At 36.5% G+C, this 18694-nt stretch overlaps 4 protein-coding genes across 5 annotated transcripts; 1 reads left to right on the top strand and 3 right to left on the bottom strand.

The window, feature by feature from the left end:
- The first annotated feature begins 1410 nt into the window (after window positions 1–1410).
- LOC132179473 (GEM-like protein 4) lies at window positions 1411–2749 on the top strand. Its single transcript, XM_059592205.2, has 4 exons — window positions 1411–1657; window positions 1739–1819; window positions 2063–2337; window positions 2427–2749. Exons 1-4 carry the CDS (start codon window positions 1504–1506, stop codon window positions 2598–2600), a joined length of 684 nt encoding a protein of 227 aa, XP_059448188.1. The 5' UTR covers window positions 1411–1503; the 3' UTR covers window positions 2601–2749.
- Window positions 2750–5148: 2399 nt separating this feature from the next.
- On the bottom strand, window positions 5149–7825 carry LOC132179895 (RNI-like superfamily protein). 2 transcript variants are annotated; one of them, XM_059592687.2, is made up of 2 exons: window positions 7280–7825; window positions 5149–6349 (listed from the first exon to the last, which is right to left on the bottom strand). In XM_059592687.2, exons 1-2 carry the CDS (start codon window positions 7608–7610, stop codon window positions 5433–5435), a joined length of 1248 nt encoding a protein of 415 aa, XP_059448670.1. In that variant the 5' UTR covers window positions 7611–7825; the 3' UTR covers window positions 5149–5432. The 2 variants fall into 2 exon arrangements, with proteins under 2 accessions (XP_059448670.1, XP_059448671.1); XM_059592688.2 differs by having other exon boundaries at window positions 5149–6322; window positions 7280–7815.
- A 791-nt stretch (window positions 7826–8616) lies between these two features.
- On the bottom strand, window positions 8617–12788 carry LOC132178101 (alpha/beta-Hydrolases superfamily protein). The gene is made up of 6 exons (XM_059590556.2): window positions 12490–12788; window positions 11414–11545; window positions 10352–11199; window positions 10148–10253; window positions 9346–9551; window positions 8617–9025 (listed from the first exon to the last, which is right to left on the bottom strand). Exons 3-6 carry the CDS (start codon window positions 11101–11103, stop codon window positions 8755–8757), a joined length of 1335 nt encoding a protein of 444 aa, XP_059446539.2. The 5' UTR covers window positions 11104–11199; window positions 11414–11545; window positions 12490–12788; the 3' UTR covers window positions 8617–8754.
- A 1401-nt stretch (window positions 12789–14189) lies between these two features.
- Window positions 14190–18213, bottom strand: LOC132177825 (Nucleotidylyl transferase superfamily protein). Its single transcript, XM_059590291.2, has 5 exons — window positions 17898–18213; window positions 16843–16895; window positions 15851–15986; window positions 14806–14981; window positions 14190–14723 (listed from the first exon to the last, which is right to left on the bottom strand). The coding sequence occupies exons 1-5, from the start codon at window positions 18149–18151 to the stop codon at window positions 14215–14217; spliced, it is 1128 nt and encodes a 375-aa protein (XP_059446274.1). The 5' UTR covers window positions 18152–18213; the 3' UTR covers window positions 14190–14214.
- Window positions 18214–18694: the final 481 nt, after the last annotated feature.

The following is an 18694-nucleotide window of genomic DNA, read 5'->3' as shown; positions in this document are numbered from 1 at the left end:
CCAAATTCCAACCTACTACTATTTTTCATTTAATTTTTCTTTTTTTATTTGTCAAACAAGTAAATACGCCTTAATGGCCATGGCCTACTGCCGATTCATTCACACCTCAGCCTGAAAGATACAAAGATCACACAAAAGATTTGCACACGTGGAACTCTTTATTTTTCTTTTTCTTTTTCTTTTTCTTCCCCCTTAAGAAAATGGGTCAGGATATAAAGTTCTTCTCAATTCTATGGCCAAGAAGATACTATAACCAATGCCCTTAATCCCTCTACAAGATACAATAAATGAGATTAGCATCGTAAAGTTAATATGCCATCTCATAAAGCTTGAATTCCACACCTTCTCACAGTCACAATATATTTATTTTTTTATTTTATACTTCCATGGATCCATATGCGCTAGGCTGTCATCTTCTTATATATATATATATATATATATATATATATATATAAAATGGCAGAAAACAAATCCATGCAATTAGATAATTTGTAAATAAGATGTAAGATTATTTCTGTCCTTCTCTGTAAAGTTTCCAAGACCTGGTCAATACTTGAAACCTAGGATTAATTGGCTAGTTTATGCATATGAAATGGAATGTTATCTCCCTAAAAGTATCATTTCAATTCGAGGGGCAACCTTTTTCTTATTCCAATACATACATTATCCATTATGAATGTAGAAGTTTATAATAAACTTAAAACGTAAGAGAACGGCGGAACCGAAGAAAAATAAAAAGGAACACAAGAATTTTGGTGTGATTTCGCCATACGGGCCAACGTCCACCACCGCTAGAAAGTGTTATTTGTGTTACAAGAAAACATCCTTAATCTTATAACAATGAAAATCAAAAACTCAAACCAAGCCAACTCATTATGTTATGCAAACACCGGAAATAGGACATACAAAATTTTCAATTTCATGGTTAGAATTATATACCAAAGAGCTGTGATCTATCAAGTTCATCCTATATATACTAGCTATAATATTAATTAATGTTAAAAAGTCCAAGAATCTAATTCTAACCGCGTCCAAATATTTTGGAATAGGATCCTGATTTTATGGTGTGAACTACTTTATTCCTATTAAATCTTGTATAAAAATAGACGACATTATTAGAAAAAAAAAAAAAAAAAATGCACCTCATACTAGGAAGAACATGACACATGACTTGGACTTTTTTTAACAATTTCTGGCTATTAAAGCAACCAAAGCATCATATACTTAATATATTATTATTATTTTTTTTCAGAAATTATTAATCTTTTAAGAGTCCATGTCTGTGCCTTTAATGCGTGATGAGCCATTGATGAGCCATGCAACAAAAAGTAAGAATCTTCTACCATAACTAAGCCTTTAAATACATTTCCGGGATGCAAGGTTTGATCAACCTGGGTAAGCTATCTCTTGCTTCATCTCAGACAGTGGTGAACATTCTGCAGAAGTTGTTGCAGAAGACAAACAGAAGAAGTGATTCTTTTTTTTTATTATCATTTCTTCAACATGGAAAACCCAATTCCAAAACCTGTTATTGGGATTCCTATCGGCTCTGCAGCACAGCCGGTTGAGGGTTCATCAAAAGAATACTCGGTGGTGCCTGCTAGCCAATACCATATTCCCTCTCCTGCAAATCAGCCTTCTTCTACACCAAAACAAAGTAAGAGTCTCTCTCTCTCTCTCTCTCTCTCTCTCTCAATGAAGGTGTTCTAGTAATGAAATGGTCTTTTTCATATTGCAGGTAGAACATATACTGTGCTTAGTATGATGAATAAATTTGTAAAGAAAGCAGACAATTTAGCACATGGAGTTCGAGAGCATGGTAAGTATTTCATTGCCTTCCATAATCCATGGTTATTTTCTTCCACTTCCATCAATAATTTTTGTTTAGTTTGCATTAAGATAAAAGGAAAAGAGAGAAGATTAAGTTGATGAAACCTTTTACAATTGAATGATAACTATGCAGTTATAAGATCCAAACATTGCTATTTCCTCTCCATGTTTCAACAACCAAAAACACCTATAGATGAAAAGAAGTTTAACTTTTAAGTGTTATGAATTGCAGTGAGACTGGGGCCCAAGATCAGTGAAACTGTGAAGGGAAAGTTGAGCTTGGGAGCTAGAGTTCTTCAAGTAGGTGGAATGGATAAAATATTCAGACAATTATTTAGTGTTAGAGAAGGAGAAAAACTGTTGAAGGCCTCCCAATGTTATATATCAACCACAGCTGGTCCTATAGCAGGTCTCCTCTTTATCTCCGCCGACAAGGTTGCCTTTTGCAGTGAGAGATCAATCAAAATTTCTTCTCCAAAAGGAGAAATGTTTAGAGCCCATTACAAGGTAAATCACATGGTGATATGTATTTAATTTCTCTGTCTCTGTCTCTCTCCATGATTGCTAATATCTTAAGTGCCTTCTATTTTGTGCAGGTTATTATTCCGCTTAACAAGATAAAGAGAGTCAATCAAAGTGAGAATGTAAAGAAGCCATCGCAGAAGTACATAGAAATATTAACTGTGGATGATTTTGACTTCTGGTTCATGGGTTTCCTAAATTATCAGAAAGCTTTGAAATCTATTCAGCAGGCAATCTCTCATGCTTAGAAATAATACAAGTCACTCGAATGTGCCTTAAAAACAACTATTTCTCCCTGTTTTTTCAGTTAATGTATTACATGAATTAGGCAGATGTGAAGGAAGTTAAAGACATTGTATATAATTACTTAATGAGAAGATGGTTTTTGATTCTTCAACCAATGTTGTCTACTCATACAGAAAACAATATGCAAAAGAAAATGAATTTTGTATCGAACCAAAGCATTACCTACTCTGAATTGTTGAACCTTCTTTACTATCTGCCATGTGAAACATGCTCATAACTGTATGAATTAATTTGTGGGATAGTTGCAGAGTAAAACGACTAAAAGCTAGTAGCGATAGCATCTAAAGAGTCAAAATGAACAACCACAGTGAGGCTACTACTAAATAGAAAAACACTGATAGTCAACAATTTATCTTTTGGAGGGAACCATGAGCAGGATACATAAAAAAGTGGCCACAAAAAGAAGTTCTCAAGAAATAGATCAGCTCCAAAACTTATTTTTGGACACTTGTCTTCCACTAGAAAGCTCAGGAGAATTATTTGGGCCAAGAAAAATGCAGAAACCAGGTGGTTAACCTCTGCACATACAATGGGATCATTGTCTATATCAATGTGGGAAACATTTAAAAACAGAACCACTAATATGGGAAGGATTTAATGCTGAACAGAACTCAAGAATTTGCAAAATGGATTAACATGACCAAAGCAAGTGGATAGAGGCATCATAATCCAGCTACCTTTTTGTATCAGCACATAAATTTCCTACTTTAGTACCAATGCAGCATACATGGGGCATCATGTACCAGCAGAAGGTTCAAATCTGAGCAAAAAGCTTCATCAGTCTAGATCAGGAGGCTCCTAGAATGAGAATCGAACTTATTGTTAGGAGTCCACCATAATTGCAGATGTTTATAGAATAGTGAAGGTTGATCCTGTATTGAGGAAGTTGTTGGAGCAGGGATGAACATATCTAGGAAATTAGCCTAAAATTATGAGCATGCCACTAGTCAATCAACTCTTCTGACATAATGGTCGGAATTAGTAAGGGTTCTTACAATTTAAACAAACTCTCTCTATCATGTTCTCTTATTCTACATGATTCCTGCTGTATATCTAGGCCTGTTCATCATGCTTCATAGTTGTGTCTCCATTAAACTCCTTAGCATGCCACCAATGCTTATAAGGTATTTCCAATTCCTCTAGCTTTGAAATTATGAGCTCCCACCAGTCATCATGATAACATACATAAGCTCATGGAAGTTGGTAAATGTATCATCCATATATTGAGGCAATTTCCAAGAACTTCACTTCATGAGATTACTTCCAACAAAAACTAAAGGCCCATTCAACTTCCCACAATTTAGAAAAGGCTAGTATTCCACCTTTTGGCAAATAGATCATGTCTCCATATAAGAAAACATTTCTTTCTTTTGCAATTTTTCATTACTATTAAAAGAGGGTTGGCATCAGAAAGTAAAGATGCCACCTCATAAAGCTATTTTTAACAACACTTCACACAACTTCCTCTCATATTTTGTATAATCTTTTAGATCCCAGTACGTAGAAAAGGTTAGTAAGATGACTTGCTTTTGAGCAATTAGCATCCCACTCAAACGGAATAGTTTCCTGCCTTCTTTTTCTCTTCTTCAAAACAAGAGAAATCCATTTTCAAATTAAGCATAAAATCCATAACAGTTTCATGATATTTATGAGCAGAAGAGTCATTTACCATCAAAATATAGTAAAATAGAAGAGCCAAGTTCAACTTTTCTTTTCTTTTTTTTTTTATTAAAAAAAAAAAAAAAAAACTGAATGGACTAATTCAAAGTTCCCAAACCACCTTTCCCCTAATTCTTGAAAAATCACTCAAAAGAAGACTTGGAGCTTTCTACAAAACCTTGTCTCAAAGCAACCCAACACACCATCTTGTATGTCAAGTGCCTTTATTCTTACGGATGAACCGTAGACCACTCACAAACTATTTTGTTAGTACAAAAGCTTGAAACAGAAAAATGAATGCTCTTAAAGATGCGTTATAGGTCGTTTTCCTTGAGAAGTACTTATTTGCCCCCACCAATTCTGATTAATCTTGACCATCAAATCAATCTTATAATTATTGGTTATTATAATTACTGTTAGATTATAATTGTTAGTAACGATTACTTAATATCAACCGTTAGATCAAATGTACCACCGATTACATAACATTTAGTATCTAGGTTCCAAAACCAGTAAACTCTGCTGCTCTAATAATGGAGTAATTTTACGGATCGTTCATAAAAACCACCAGTAACGTACTAACGTATATGCTTCTTTTGCATTTTGACGTGATGATATTACCATTAGTAATCACCATGGAGACGTAAAAGTATTTTAATAACCATTATTTTACATTTCTAAACTAATCTATTTAACAAACCAAGCCTTCCAATTCCAAGATTAGCTCTACAAAGCAAGCTATTTTTGTTAAACACAATCAGCCATCTTCGAAATCCTCTCATGCATCCTAATCTACAGAGTTCCTCTGTTCCGGTTGGACATGAAATGAGATAATTGTTTGCAACAGCTCATAATTATATTATTAGGCCAATATCCAATCCTGGCCAGGGAACAAATTACTACATTATTTCATAGTTCAAAGAAGAGGCGGGGAAGAAGACAATGTACACGCAACACATACATGTAAAATCTGAGGGAGATGAGCAGGAATAATTGTAGGATTAACCCTTCACCAGTTGCAGTAACCCGTCAAGCTTTCAGAAGCAGTGGTTGCTGTGTGAGAGCTTTAAAGGGAAGAATTTTTCCAGGATGCCAAACTGTTCAAATGAAGGCTCCTAAACCAAAACATCAGGTTCAGATAAACTCCCTGCAAAGTTCACTTTACAGCATGCAGGAAATTGCAATCCAGCCCCATCACAACCCGCCTTCGTAATATGTGGGCATGACCTCACATCCAGATATTCCAGAGAGTTGCATTTGTCCAAAAGCACACCTACTCCGGCCACTGTAATCTTTGGACAGTTACTAACCTTCAAAACCTTCAAACCCGACTCAATTTCTCTAGTGCCTAAACCCTCAAAAGCAGCATCTGTCACCTCCTCACAGCACCCGATGTCGAGAGCCTCTAGGTTTCTGCACTGACTGAGGATGCATCTCAATGAAGAATCAGACACATTTAAACACCAATCCATCCGCAAGTTCTTCAGACTATTTTTACAAGCAGCAGCAAGTGATTTTAAAGACTCATCAGAGATGTCTCGGCAGCCACCTACAATTAGAGTCTCAAGATTTTTGCAGAATCTTGCCAAGGACAATATAGACTCATCCCCAATTCTGTAGCAATCCAACAACTTAAGCGTCTTAAGAGAAGAGCAAGCCTCGGAAACACTTGAAACCCCACTATCTCCAACATTGCTGCATTTATTGATGTCCAAAAATTTGATCCGTCGACACCCATTTACAAGAGCTGTGAGTCCAGAATCGGTTATATTGGTGCATCCCTGCAGCCCCAACTCTTCCAGATTATGACAGTTTTTGGAAAGAGCATGTAATAATTTGTCTGTAACAAATCTGCAGCCAGCAAGATGTAGGTTTCGTAGGTCACAACAGCCCTCAGCAACAGCTGACAATCCCTTGTCAGTTAACTTCCTGCAATAGGATACATCCAAGCATTGTAGGGAAGAAAGACCGCGTCCAATTTCAACCATGCCAGCATCAGTAATTCCTGCAAAGAACAATAACAAAGGAAACCCTGATAACAAAGAAATAAGCCTATAGGTCAACAGTGAATGAACCATTTCATCAATTGAATTATTCAAAGAAAAAACAAAGGATATAATCCAAGATAAAAATGGCAGGATATTCAAGAACAATCGAACATCAAAACTGGGAATTCATATAAGCTACGATGAGCTTTTTCATCAGCAATAAAAATCACCAAACCATATCTTCAACCCACGATCAAACCGCATGAGCATTCATATTCTTAAAATCAATTAATATGACGTGAAATTCTCTACAACTCCATTGACAGACAAGACAATATTCTTAATTTCAAGGGACTGATCTCTTCTTTTAGAAATCAAACAGGACAGCATTTTATGCATATCAATCACAAAATTTATTGAAATAACAAACAAAATACCCATTCCATTTCCACAAATTTACTACTCCCAAACAATTGAATCCCAGAAAAATTACTCACACAATTCTGCAAATTCAGCACTCATAAATACCTCTTAAAGCTAAATTCCACACTTCTTTATTGAATTAAAGCAAAGATTTACCCAGAACAAATCAATACCCATCAAACAAAATGAAATACCCATTTCAATTCCACAAATTCACCAATCTCGAACAACCAAAGCCTACCAAACAAACTGAAATGTCCAATTAAGTTCCGCAAAGTTAACAAGTAGATCTAGGAGATCTCCGCTATAAGTTCCAGACCCTTTTGTTCTCATGCAAATAAAAACTCGAAATTAATCAAACAAACCAAACCCAACTAACCACTAAAATTCCGAAAATCCACTAAACTCAAAAACAACAAAAACCATCAAAATTACCATTCCAACTCTGCAAATCAAGCACAAAAGCACAATTACATATACCATACAAGTTCCATACCCTTTTATTTCTAAGTAAAAAAAAAAAAATCCCCGGAAACGGACAGAAAGCCTACCCTTGCAATTCTGCAAATAGAGCACTCTGAGGCACCTAAACCCATCGGCAATAACGCGGAGATCGGAGTCGGTAACCCCAGGATAAAATGACCTGGAAACCGACTGAGAGAGGTCGAGCTCCACGACCCTGGAGAACCTGGCAGCCATCTTGCGGAGCATGTGGGGCCCGGCACGCGCTGCCAGCTTCTTCCTCTCGGTGCTCTGCAGGTACAGCCATTTCTTGCAGACCAGACCGAACGCCTCCTTGTCCTTATCGCTCCCCAGCCTCCCCAGAATCGCTCGCAGCTCGTCGTCCGTCAGGATTTCGTTGATGCAAACGCTCCACGCCATGGCTTGCAGCGCCCCTAATCCCTAATCCCTAAACCCCAATTTTCGGGGGAGATTAGGATTAAGGTTTCTTAATTGGTTGGTCCAAGATGGTGGGATGGAATACAAATAGCGTTCTTTGGATGGTGAAGTTACTTAAATGTCCACGGTGGCCGGTGGGTGTGTTGTGAGCTGTTTGTTCCGGGGGCATTCTCGTGGTTTCGTCTAGAAGGGTGGTGGGTCTCTATCATTCCATCATTGTTGTTGGTGGACTGGTGGGTTCCCTACTCATGATTCCATTTTCCATAATCCATATCACATCATTTTCTTTGTCACCACAAGAAGTCTTTTGCAAAGCTTAAAAAATAAATAAATAAAAAGTCAAAGCCTTGGTGAATTCCTCGTTGACTGAATGAAACCCTTGATCTTCAAGACCGTAGAAAATTAGGGTTAGTTTGGGATTATGATTTTAATAATTATAATTTTAAAAATTATGTTTTTAAAAATTATATTTTTGAAATTGCTATTTTTTAAAATCGCAAAGGTGTAATTTTTGTTTAAATTCGTTTTTTTTTTTTTAAAATAAACACTCATAACTTGCTTATAAAAATTACAGATTTACGTTTTATGATATCTTTTAAAATCTTACGAAATCACAATCCCAAACACACCCTAAAACTACCGCTGCTTTTGGAACTTTGATTTCCACTTACACCAAATATTAGAAAAATGATTGAAATACTACACATCTTTTACTACAACTTTCTTGCAAACTTACTCAGACAATTAAATTGTTACGTGACAATTTACATTTTAGTAGAAGTATCAAGCGTCCTGTTATTTCGGTTTGTAAAAAATGTATAATAAAAGTTGCAATACCAAATTGTAGGCCGAGAATAGATAACACTTTTTTACATATTGAATGAGAGATATAATATAACTTATTTATATCAGATAAACTCTACTGAGCATTGAATGATATATATATAACCTGTTGATGTATTTGTTTTTTACATTGTAAAGAAGAACAGAAAGCTAAAACTAGTTTCGATTGCTTTCAGCAACCTCTACAACAATGTCAATGAATAAGTTGTGAGCTGTAATAAGTATAAATTGAGGTTAAAAAAAAAATATTGAAGTCTCAAGGTTAGTGACACAATGAGCTTGACTATTGAGAACGCTTGCAACAAGTAAGCACACAATCCTCCAAAAACTGGGTAAGCTGCAGAGTATACAGTTTTGGATCATTTCTAAAATGATCAACATGAGGCGTGGACACAAAGTTGCAGGCCCTGACCTCACGCCCAGCCTTCCGCTGCCCCTCTATGAATGATTCCACCGAACCTGCCGGAATGACTCTGTCCGAAGAGCTGTAGATGTATAACTGTGGACAGCTTGGTTGCCTAGATGATAGCATGCTCAATACATCAGAAAGCCTCCTGTGATGCAAGCAATAAAAAGCTTTCATGAGTTGAGAGATAGTGAAACAAACTGCTGACATTGACTAAGCTATTTATGAAGAGCTATGTTGCAAATAGATAGCCTTAAAATGAATGCAATAATAATGCATGGGCAAATTTTCAATACAATGCTTAGCCATTTTGTATGAAACAAAGAGTTACTAGAGGGTGATTCATCTCTCCAAAATAATAAAAGAAATTTTAATTTAATCTGCATAATCCTGTCTCCTCATGTTTGACTAGGTTGTACCTAGAAAATGTAATGATAGAGAAGTGACATTTTAGCAAAGCACAACTACCTGCTAACTCTAGGAAGATTCAAAACCACCTCAAAGAACTTCTCAAGAACTACTAGCAAAGCTGCTTCAGTCACTGCAGGTTTAAGTTCCACGGCTTGATTGCTGCCAACCAATGCCTCCATGCCCGATTCATTTGAGCTGATACTTCCCTTTGTTGCAACACTGCGCTTTTTCAGGAAAGCCGCAGAGAAACCTGAAGCCCAGACCTACACAGAAGAAATGGAAGGAGGACTAAATAAGGATTGTCCAGCACATTTGTCCGGCACTCAAGACTGCCAAAATATAAACACGAACGCATAGACCCATTCAAAAACTCTAAATGAGAAAATAGGAAGATAGAAATCATAATCTCCACACACCATAGCGCCCTCTTTCCCCAGAAAAAGAGAAACAAAGATAATTCCAAATACCAGTCTATCAACTTATTGATGAAAGAAAGGGCAGTTTTCAATATTAAAAGGCAGTGACAATATACAATTGAAAGCAACAACGACAAAACTCTAAAAAAATCAACACCAACACAGTTGTACCTAGAACACAATGCACAAGACATAGGACATATATTGCAATTAACGCCACACAAAAAGTAAAAACAGCTGGCCTATAGCTTAACTTTTCAATGAACGTCCATATATGCAACAGTCATGTGCAAAAGCATGGCCACACATTCTTAATAGTACACAAAAGGCTATGATTGCCACACAAAGGGATTCTAGGGACAAAATCTACTCCTCCCCCAGATTTGAATGTTTGATTGATCATGTGAACAAGAACCTGTCATACAATGGAGAGTACCAGTTACCTGCGGATCAGGTGCTGCAACCGGTGCAGAATCTACAATGCAACCCCTAATCCTTCCAATTAAAGAAGGATCCTGTTTCTGAAACTTCTCCAAAATGACGCCATACCTGTTTACAAGGTAAATCCAAACAAAAATCAAGCAAAATGAATCCATTGAGTGGAAAAATAAGAAAACTGTGGTGTATGTTCGAGAGGGAATACTCACGTTAACCATCCGGTGTTGCTGAAGGTGTGAAACACCAGGTTCTTTCCATGCTCCTCTTCCAACCAATCAGCCAAATGGTCCACAAGCAACTCTATATGCTCTTCAGCTTTCCCACCAAACTGGTAACTGAGAATCTCAGCCATTGGAAAAGTAAAAGTAATGGCATGAAACCCCCTCGAAGCATACCATTCTGCATATCTATTAAGATGTTTCTGCTTTGCTCCCAACCATCCAAGCAAAACCACCACTGTTCTTGACTTTGCCGATGAACAATCAGAAGTACCGGAAACATCTATGGCATCTGGCTCCGGTAAATGCCATCTATACATAACCTCAGAGGGCGAGGTAGATATACTCTGCCCATATGCAGTTGGGTTTGGAGATTTTGCCAAATCTGCAGACTGGTACAAATTAAGAAGTAGCGGAGAAGAAGCAACAGAAGAGTAGACCAAGTTGGGAACAAAATCCCGGCCTAAACCAGGAACCCGGAAGTTAACATTAGGAACAGGCGCCCGAATTCTAGTCACAAACGGCAGGTTGGAAAGCTTAGAAACCGAGATATGAGAAACCCATGATAGCTTTGATTCTTGCAAGGAATTGCAAGGCGTCGAACTCACTAAATCTGATGTAGAACAAGTATCAGAGGATCTACGAAATGGCAGTTTATCAGAAAGATCAGCAGAAAAAGAAGCTGCAGCAACGGCAGCCGCCGCAACCAGAGGCCGTTGAAGGACTCCCGACAAGGAACCCATATTGGAAACACAACTCAAAATCTCTCATACCAAGACCAACCAAACCTCACACATAACCAAAGCCAGACAGCCGCCCAAAATCAGAATGAGAACCACCTGCCCAAATTAGTTGGAGTTGGAGTATTAAGGACGAGTTCGAATATAATGATGAACAAAATAATAACCAATGTATCAGATTTGAATCAGAAAGAGTCGGCAACACACAAAGGAAAACAAACAAGAATCTAGCAGCTAGTATATTCGACTAAGAGCAACGCAAGAATATCGCAAAAGCGGGGCATATTCGTTTAACATTATATAATATTCTTACCTGGGTGTTTGGATTTATTCAAAATAATCGGGCTGCCAAATGTTCTTGACAGCCCGATTCTCCCTGTACACCGGACCAAGAAACTTTTCCTTTTTGGGTCAAAATCCCTTCTTCACAACCGCGTACCTGCAACTGCAAGAAAGTCTTATTAATACAAATATACAATATTCGATGAAATTAATCAAATAACTAAGAAAAAGGAATTAACAAAAAAAAAACATGTGCTTAAACTGCGTCCAACTAAGCCTGCCGGTAAAAGAAGCCAATCAAAGGACGCCACGTATTGGTGAGTTCTGCTTAACCTTAATGTGTTGAATCAACTCTTCTCTTTTCGGGTCATTTTCTGTAGGGACACGACAGCGATGACCGATTTATACTCCGCTAAGTTAGGAGAGGAGATGAAAAGACTGTTTTGTCCCTACCGAACAAAAAACTTTGCGACACGTTTATGAAGAAGACCCGAATCCCGCCCACACGCATCCGTATCCGTTCCCGTCTCTGTGTCCTGGTAGGACAGGAAAACGAATATAACCGAGACGGTTACGTAAGGCAACGAACTTCGAATCAGACTTGAACGCTCAGATTGAATCCTTTTGCCCCTATCTCCGTTTCCGTCTCCGATAGGAAAACGATTTGAACCGGAACACGGTCATCGAGCACATAATTCATTTTGCCTTTTTTTTTTTTTTTGGTCATTTTTTGGGGATAATTTTGAATCACAATAAGCTGGGAATTCAAGTCCACAATCCTGTTATTTTAAAAGAATTTTTTTTTTTTTTTTTTTTTTCAAAATTAGAACGGTACGGTAGGGAATTAATTGAACCGGAAACCCTAGAATGTTGAATAAAAATCTTTCAATTTGAAACAAAAAGATAATGGAATTGAAAAAGGTCGGCAAAGAATGGCAGAAATCGTTAATGCAAACAACGGGTATATCAAATTCAGTACAAATTAATAGAATAGAAAAACGCACGCCATTGACAACAGAAAGTTAGATACTCAACTGAGAGAGGAGGTAGAGAAAAGCAAATAGTAAATAAACGGGAAGAAATTACACAGAGAGAGGAGGAACTGACCTGAGAATCTGAGATAGAAAAGACGAAAGGTTTTGCTCTCGTGTATTCTTGTTGAACAAACAACGAACGAATGAAGGAAACAGATTTGCCCCTCCTCTCCTCCTCCTATATATATTGGTAATTGGAGATTGTCACGGAAAGAGATTATGGTTTTTTGTTGGTGTTAATATTTGTTTGTAATTTGCTTTTGTTGTGCGGCTTCAAATCCCAACAACGTTATCTTTAAAACATTTGCTATATTTACGTCTACGCAACTTCTAACCATATTGGAGCACGCCTCATGAAAGAATGAGATGAACTCTAGCCCCAGCAGATATATTACATTTAATTTGTATAAATCTTTGTATTTAAAATTGATAAGGAATTAGAAGATGATGATAAATAAAAATCCCATATAATATTCGAAGAGGATATCCTGATAAAATGTTCCATGGAAAGGAAGAGGACGGTGGAATGGAGTCCCTGACAGTCGTGGCTGCCCATAAAGATTCTGTCATCTGTTTTGGATGGATGAGGTCAACGGTGACCTCTTTTTTATTTTTTAGCGTAACGGCAAAGGGCAGGGAAAGTGGTAATTATATATACGTTGTTAATTTTTTTTTTTTAAAAAAAAAATTAGTTAAGTTCAATATCACATGGTAAAAGAATTAATATGAAACTTAATCTTCTTGAACTTTTTAATAATATACCCGCTCTATGTAGGTTAATTATCTTCCCAATGGGGTGTTTCAATGGTCTTATATATATATAAAAAAAAAAGTGAAATTAAATCTGAACAGCTAAAAAATCTTAAGCCAAATCAAAAACTTCTTGGTCCAAGTCAAATCGTAATTTATGCATATCTTTAAAAAACAACAATAATAGATAAGTGGATATAGAGTAGTGATTTTTAGCACACCGGCGTGCTTGAACAGTAAGCATGCCGGTGTTAAAATATTATATTATATTATTTTTTTACTGTTTAAATATTATTTTAATAATATTTTATAATATTTTAACACCGGCGTGCATACTGTTTAAGCACGCTAGTGTGTTAAAAATCATTACTCGTGGATATATACATACTTTTGAAGCTTTCCATTGTGTTTGGAAATACAAAAAATAATGAAAACTTAGAGAATGAAAATATTATTATAATTATTATTTTATATTTTAGATATAATAACAAGGAAATTTTGTATATTTTATTTGGAAATATTTAAGAAAGCAATAAGAAGGAATCTGATTATAAAATATTACTATTATTCGTGAGTTTTGTTTTGTCTAAAAAACATGACCCCATAAATATAATTTTAAAAGAAAAGGACAATTTATTTTTATTTTTTTTTCCTAATAGTTTACTTTATTAAACTAACACGTATTCAACAAATATATTTGATTCTCACGTTCACATCCATATCCATGGGAGCCTACTTTATGGTACGAAGTGAGAATGATTCAGGAAGTTGAGATCTATACTCCATGGCCATATACAAGCATCAATGATCATCTGGCACAAATAGCTATCAGGCACCTTAAGCTTGCTTTATGCTCCACTTAATACAACTATACAAATATTGTTTTAGAGAATTAAATTCTCTACCAAGAATACCATTATTTGGCACGATTGCTTTCAGGCACTAGCAGCACCTGCTCTGCTTGGCTTTATACACCACTTTTCATATATTCCTATCTACTCTGGTGAGTCAAGGAGTAGGAAAGGACAATCAGATGAGAGAAAATGTATTAAACTGAATCACCAAATTCAATACGTAAGAGCCGCAAGTCTTGATTACCAGCAATGTTACATATACCTAGCTCGTCCATTTCAATATGGACGTGTGTAATGTCAATAACCACTTTACAAGCTACTACTTTCTCCTCACCAACAACAATGGAACACTTCTCATATAGACCCTCCTTTGGTGCTAGATTTAACAAACACGACTTTGGGACTGAAACTCTACTTCCGTTGCTACTAAATCCTCCCTTATCCTTTGCCATCAATATAAGACGATGTTTACGACCCAAAAGCTCGGAAACATACCTCATATCGCCTACGGCAAGGGCACGGCGAACACGGGTGGATGAGACTTGTCCTCTCTCTTTTGAATCATTGGCATTTAAATTCCTGGCATATTCGTTCTTGTCCATAACAGACTTTATTATGCAAGCCTCCATACCATACTCCTCACACAGCCTCACCAACTCTAATGCATCACCAGCAGCTCTATATCCAAATCGGTAATTTTCACCTGCCAAAATTTCCCATCAAGAGAATTTCTGACTCATAAATAATGCAATAAAATGAACAATTGAATTCCCAATTATATTTACCTGCAACAACTCCGTGTACTCCAAGCTCTTTTGATAACTTCTCAACAAATTGTCGGGGAGTGAGATGGCGGACACTGGAAAATTCAATTTGAAACTCTGCTGGAGCCATGTCACTACAGTATGAGGACCAAGAGGAGAGAACTCGCTTGCGGTCACATTTAGCAACTATGGGAGCCCTATTCAAAAGTAATTTTTTTTTAAAAAAAAAAATCAATTAAGTTATTGGAGTTCACAGCTTGAATATTTGGAAGAATTTATACGGGCAGAGGGCATTGCAAATGAAAGAAATGATTTTCCTCAAAATATAAAGACAAATCATATCTATTTCCCATAAGACAAGTCACTCTATTTCGTGTATTAAACATAGCATGTTAATAAGTACCAAGAAAAAGAAGAAAATATCCTGAAACTATTTTAAGGTTATTGATGCTTGCGCATGAAATTGGCAGAATTTGGTAAAACAGTATCCCTCTACCATATGGACGGCAAGATCATTTTGTACAGTTAGTTAACCCAGGGATCGGCATGATAATTTTGGTACCAAAGGGATCTGTTTAGTACAAGTGCAAGCCCCAAGGATCAAATCAGTAATTAGAAGCAACCAACCTAAACAATAATGGATACATGATCTTCTTGAATATAGATCATGAAGAAAACCAATGAAATGGAATTGGTAATGCATTTGTTCGTTCTTTACTTGGATACAAATAATTCGTCTCTTAAGCTATCCCATACCACATCCCAAAGTTGTAAAGTTATATCCACCACCATCTCAAATATAGATCACTTCGTAACCCTTTTCCGCTGGCAAATAGGAATGTTTCAACCCATAAACTGGCCTTGAGTACAGCACCGCATGAATATAACGAAGGAAAAGCTTTACTAACTACCAGTTTTACTTCGTCTGATACAAAGCCAACTTTTTTATACCTCAAAAGTAAAATTCCAATAAGTACAAGGGCAAAAACAATTGACAACTACTCCACAAATCATAGAGAAAGAAGACTTCCAATAAACAAATAATAAAGATAAATAATATCCATACCTAGGTTCCCAACCAAGTACTTCTGCCATTCCAACAAATGATAAAAGAAATGGACGCCCAACCTTGGCTGCTTTTATAGCAAGTTCTCTATGACCAACATGGAGGGCATCGAACTTTCCCAATGCTACTATTCCTCCTAGAAATGATAACGGACCCATTGATTATATTTCTTGGGAATATATATGTATGTATGGAAAGAGATATAGAGGACTGCTAACATACTATATCGAACACTAACAACTTTGCATTCAACTCACTTTTACTTGGACAGACTGAGAGAGATTGCCCCTCATTTTTAATCAATCTTGAGAAAATTTATTAGATACCACATGTTAACTTTTTCCTTTTGGTTATACTGCACTTTTCAAATGTTGAGTGCTTCATTATCATAGCCTCTTCGTGTCAATGAAACAAAAAAGCCTCAAATAGCATTAATGGATCACTGAATGCATTTGAAACCCCAAATGCTCCACATCATCTGTTATTGATGATACTCAGCAAATCTATAGTTTAAAACAGGTGATCCATCGGCATTTGATTCTAAAAAGGGATAGCTTTTAGGAGTAAATAAAACTTTCACATATAAACTATCAAAAAATATTATTTTCATTCCTACTGCTCTAAATGTAATGATCCACATGCATTTGACTCCATAATAATAGGAGATTCTAGGAGTTAATAAACCTTTCCTTACAACTTACTAAAAAAAAATATTTCAATTGCTAGAAAAATAAGCAATACCTAGTTAACGGTCAGGAGAAAATTTCAAAAAACAAAAACTATAAACTATAAATTTACCATACTACTGATGTCAGCAAACACTATTAAGGCACATGGAGAAACAACGAGAAAGAGTTCGGCCAAATCAAAAAGAAAAAAAGAAAGCTCTAAAGCACGATTGCTTTTTCATTTGCAGTATTAAATAATTAAAAACATTTGTTATATATATGGATATAAATACAGGAGAACGGATAAAAGAGGATGAAAGAAACCTGCCACTGGAGACAATCCTTCTGATGGAAGCTCATGATCCTCTTCTCGTTGGCTTTGCAAAAAGAGAAGCAAATCAGATTCTTGAAAAAACATGAGAAGCAATATATATACATTTTTTTTTTTTTTGATAAGTACAAGAAGCAATATATATACATATATGCATGGATAAATTTATGGTGTAATGATTTTACATTACAACCTTTTCAACAACCAAAGAGGGATCTTCTGTTCTGCAAATACTTTAAAGTGTAGTTACAGAATCGTAAGACATCATTATTTGTGTCTGATATGAAAATTCTCTTCTTTCAATTGCTTTTAGCTCAATTTATGTGGACTCCACATATTAGCCAAACTATATGATTCTAATGAGAAAGCAGACCATAAAAAATACCTGTTTTTATTTGCAACATTTTGTTTGAACATTTAAAGATCAACAAGTAATTAGTTGAAGTCGGCGAAAGGATATTTTTGCCCTAACAGATACTTAAGAGACCTAAATCTAGTGCCCAACAATTGACTGTTTTCAAGCCCCTACAAAATTCTATGTTTCGAGCAGTCTTATCGAGTCCCTAGAATATCTCCCATCATGTGTTTATGAATAGGGAATTACTTAACAATTTCAGCATTAGATCCTTTCAAGTAGTTTCGACAGTCAAAAATTGTTAATAATTTCTCCAGATACTTGTACACCACTCCATAAGACTCCTAAAAGCTTTAACATTGAAGGCCCAATTGCATCTTGCATGAGTGACAACCATATATAAATGTGTACTGATGTATAAATCTGAATTAATTTCACTCCACGTTTTCTTAGCAACCAAAAAGAGGACAAAGCAATAGTGGAACCAATAAAAACAAAATCGAATAGAAGTTAGAACAGCACCTAAATCAATCAGGAAGCAATGGAATTGTATAATTAAGCCGTCATTTTCATGTCTCACACAAACCAAAAATTACTCTTCTTCCCTTGTGCCGCATTTTCTCAGCCACTAAAACAGAGGCGCGAACATCAAAATTTCAAGCAATACTAGAAACAGAGAGAATAGAAACGAACCTAAAGCAATCGGAAAATGCAGAAAAGTCTCCAGGCGACTTGGAGTGAATGCTATAAGAAGAAGAAGAAGTTGTGCGCCGCAATCGACGATGGTGGTGGTGGTGAGTCGCAGCGAGAACGGGTGTAGAGGAAGGCTTGGGAGGGCACGCGCAAGAGAGCTCAACGACTCTGGCGCTGTAAAACCCCAACCCTAATCCCAGGCGCGGGTCGCACTCTCGCAGGTGGTGCGAGATACGAGAGCCGCCAGCCAACATTATCGTCAGTTGCTACGAACAGAGAAGAAATGTATTAATGTTCACCAGTTTGTTCGTGACCATATTACTGCGTTCGAGTTGGATCAATCAAGCTTTTGAATAAATTAAAAAGTTGAATTAACTTCATAGGAACAGTAATAAACTCATTTAATTAAAAAGGCTTGAATTTTCACCAAGATTTTATAACAGGAAAGGAAAGCAACCACGGTAAAATGGGTGATTTGTCACCTTAATTCCAGCCAACAAGGGTTGGGTCGGCCACCCAACCTTAAGCCACGGGGAGCCACCTCATTCCGGCCAGTTGTAGGTGGCTTGCCACCCCAATTCCAGCCAATAAAGAGTGGATTGGCCTCCCCCATTAGTTCATGGGAAGCCACCTCATTCTGGCCAGTTCCGGGTGGCTATCCCTTGGCCCAAATGGGATGCCAATTACTCCAAATGGATTCATTTTTAATTTTTTTCAAAAGAAAAACAGAAACATTTTAGACTTATATTTCTTTTCTTTAAAAGAAAAAAAAAAAATCAATTTTTTATTTTCTAAAA

The sequence above is a fragment of the Corylus avellana genome, chromosome 4 (assembly GCF_965113065.1).
Source record: "Corylus avellana chromosome 4, dhCorAvel1.hap1.2, whole genome shotgun sequence".
Classification (NCBI taxonomy): Eukaryota; Viridiplantae; Streptophyta; class Magnoliopsida; order Fagales; family Betulaceae; genus Corylus; species Corylus avellana.
Note: the sequence above shows the minus strand (reverse complement) of the source record. Positions and strands in the feature narration are given on the sequence as shown.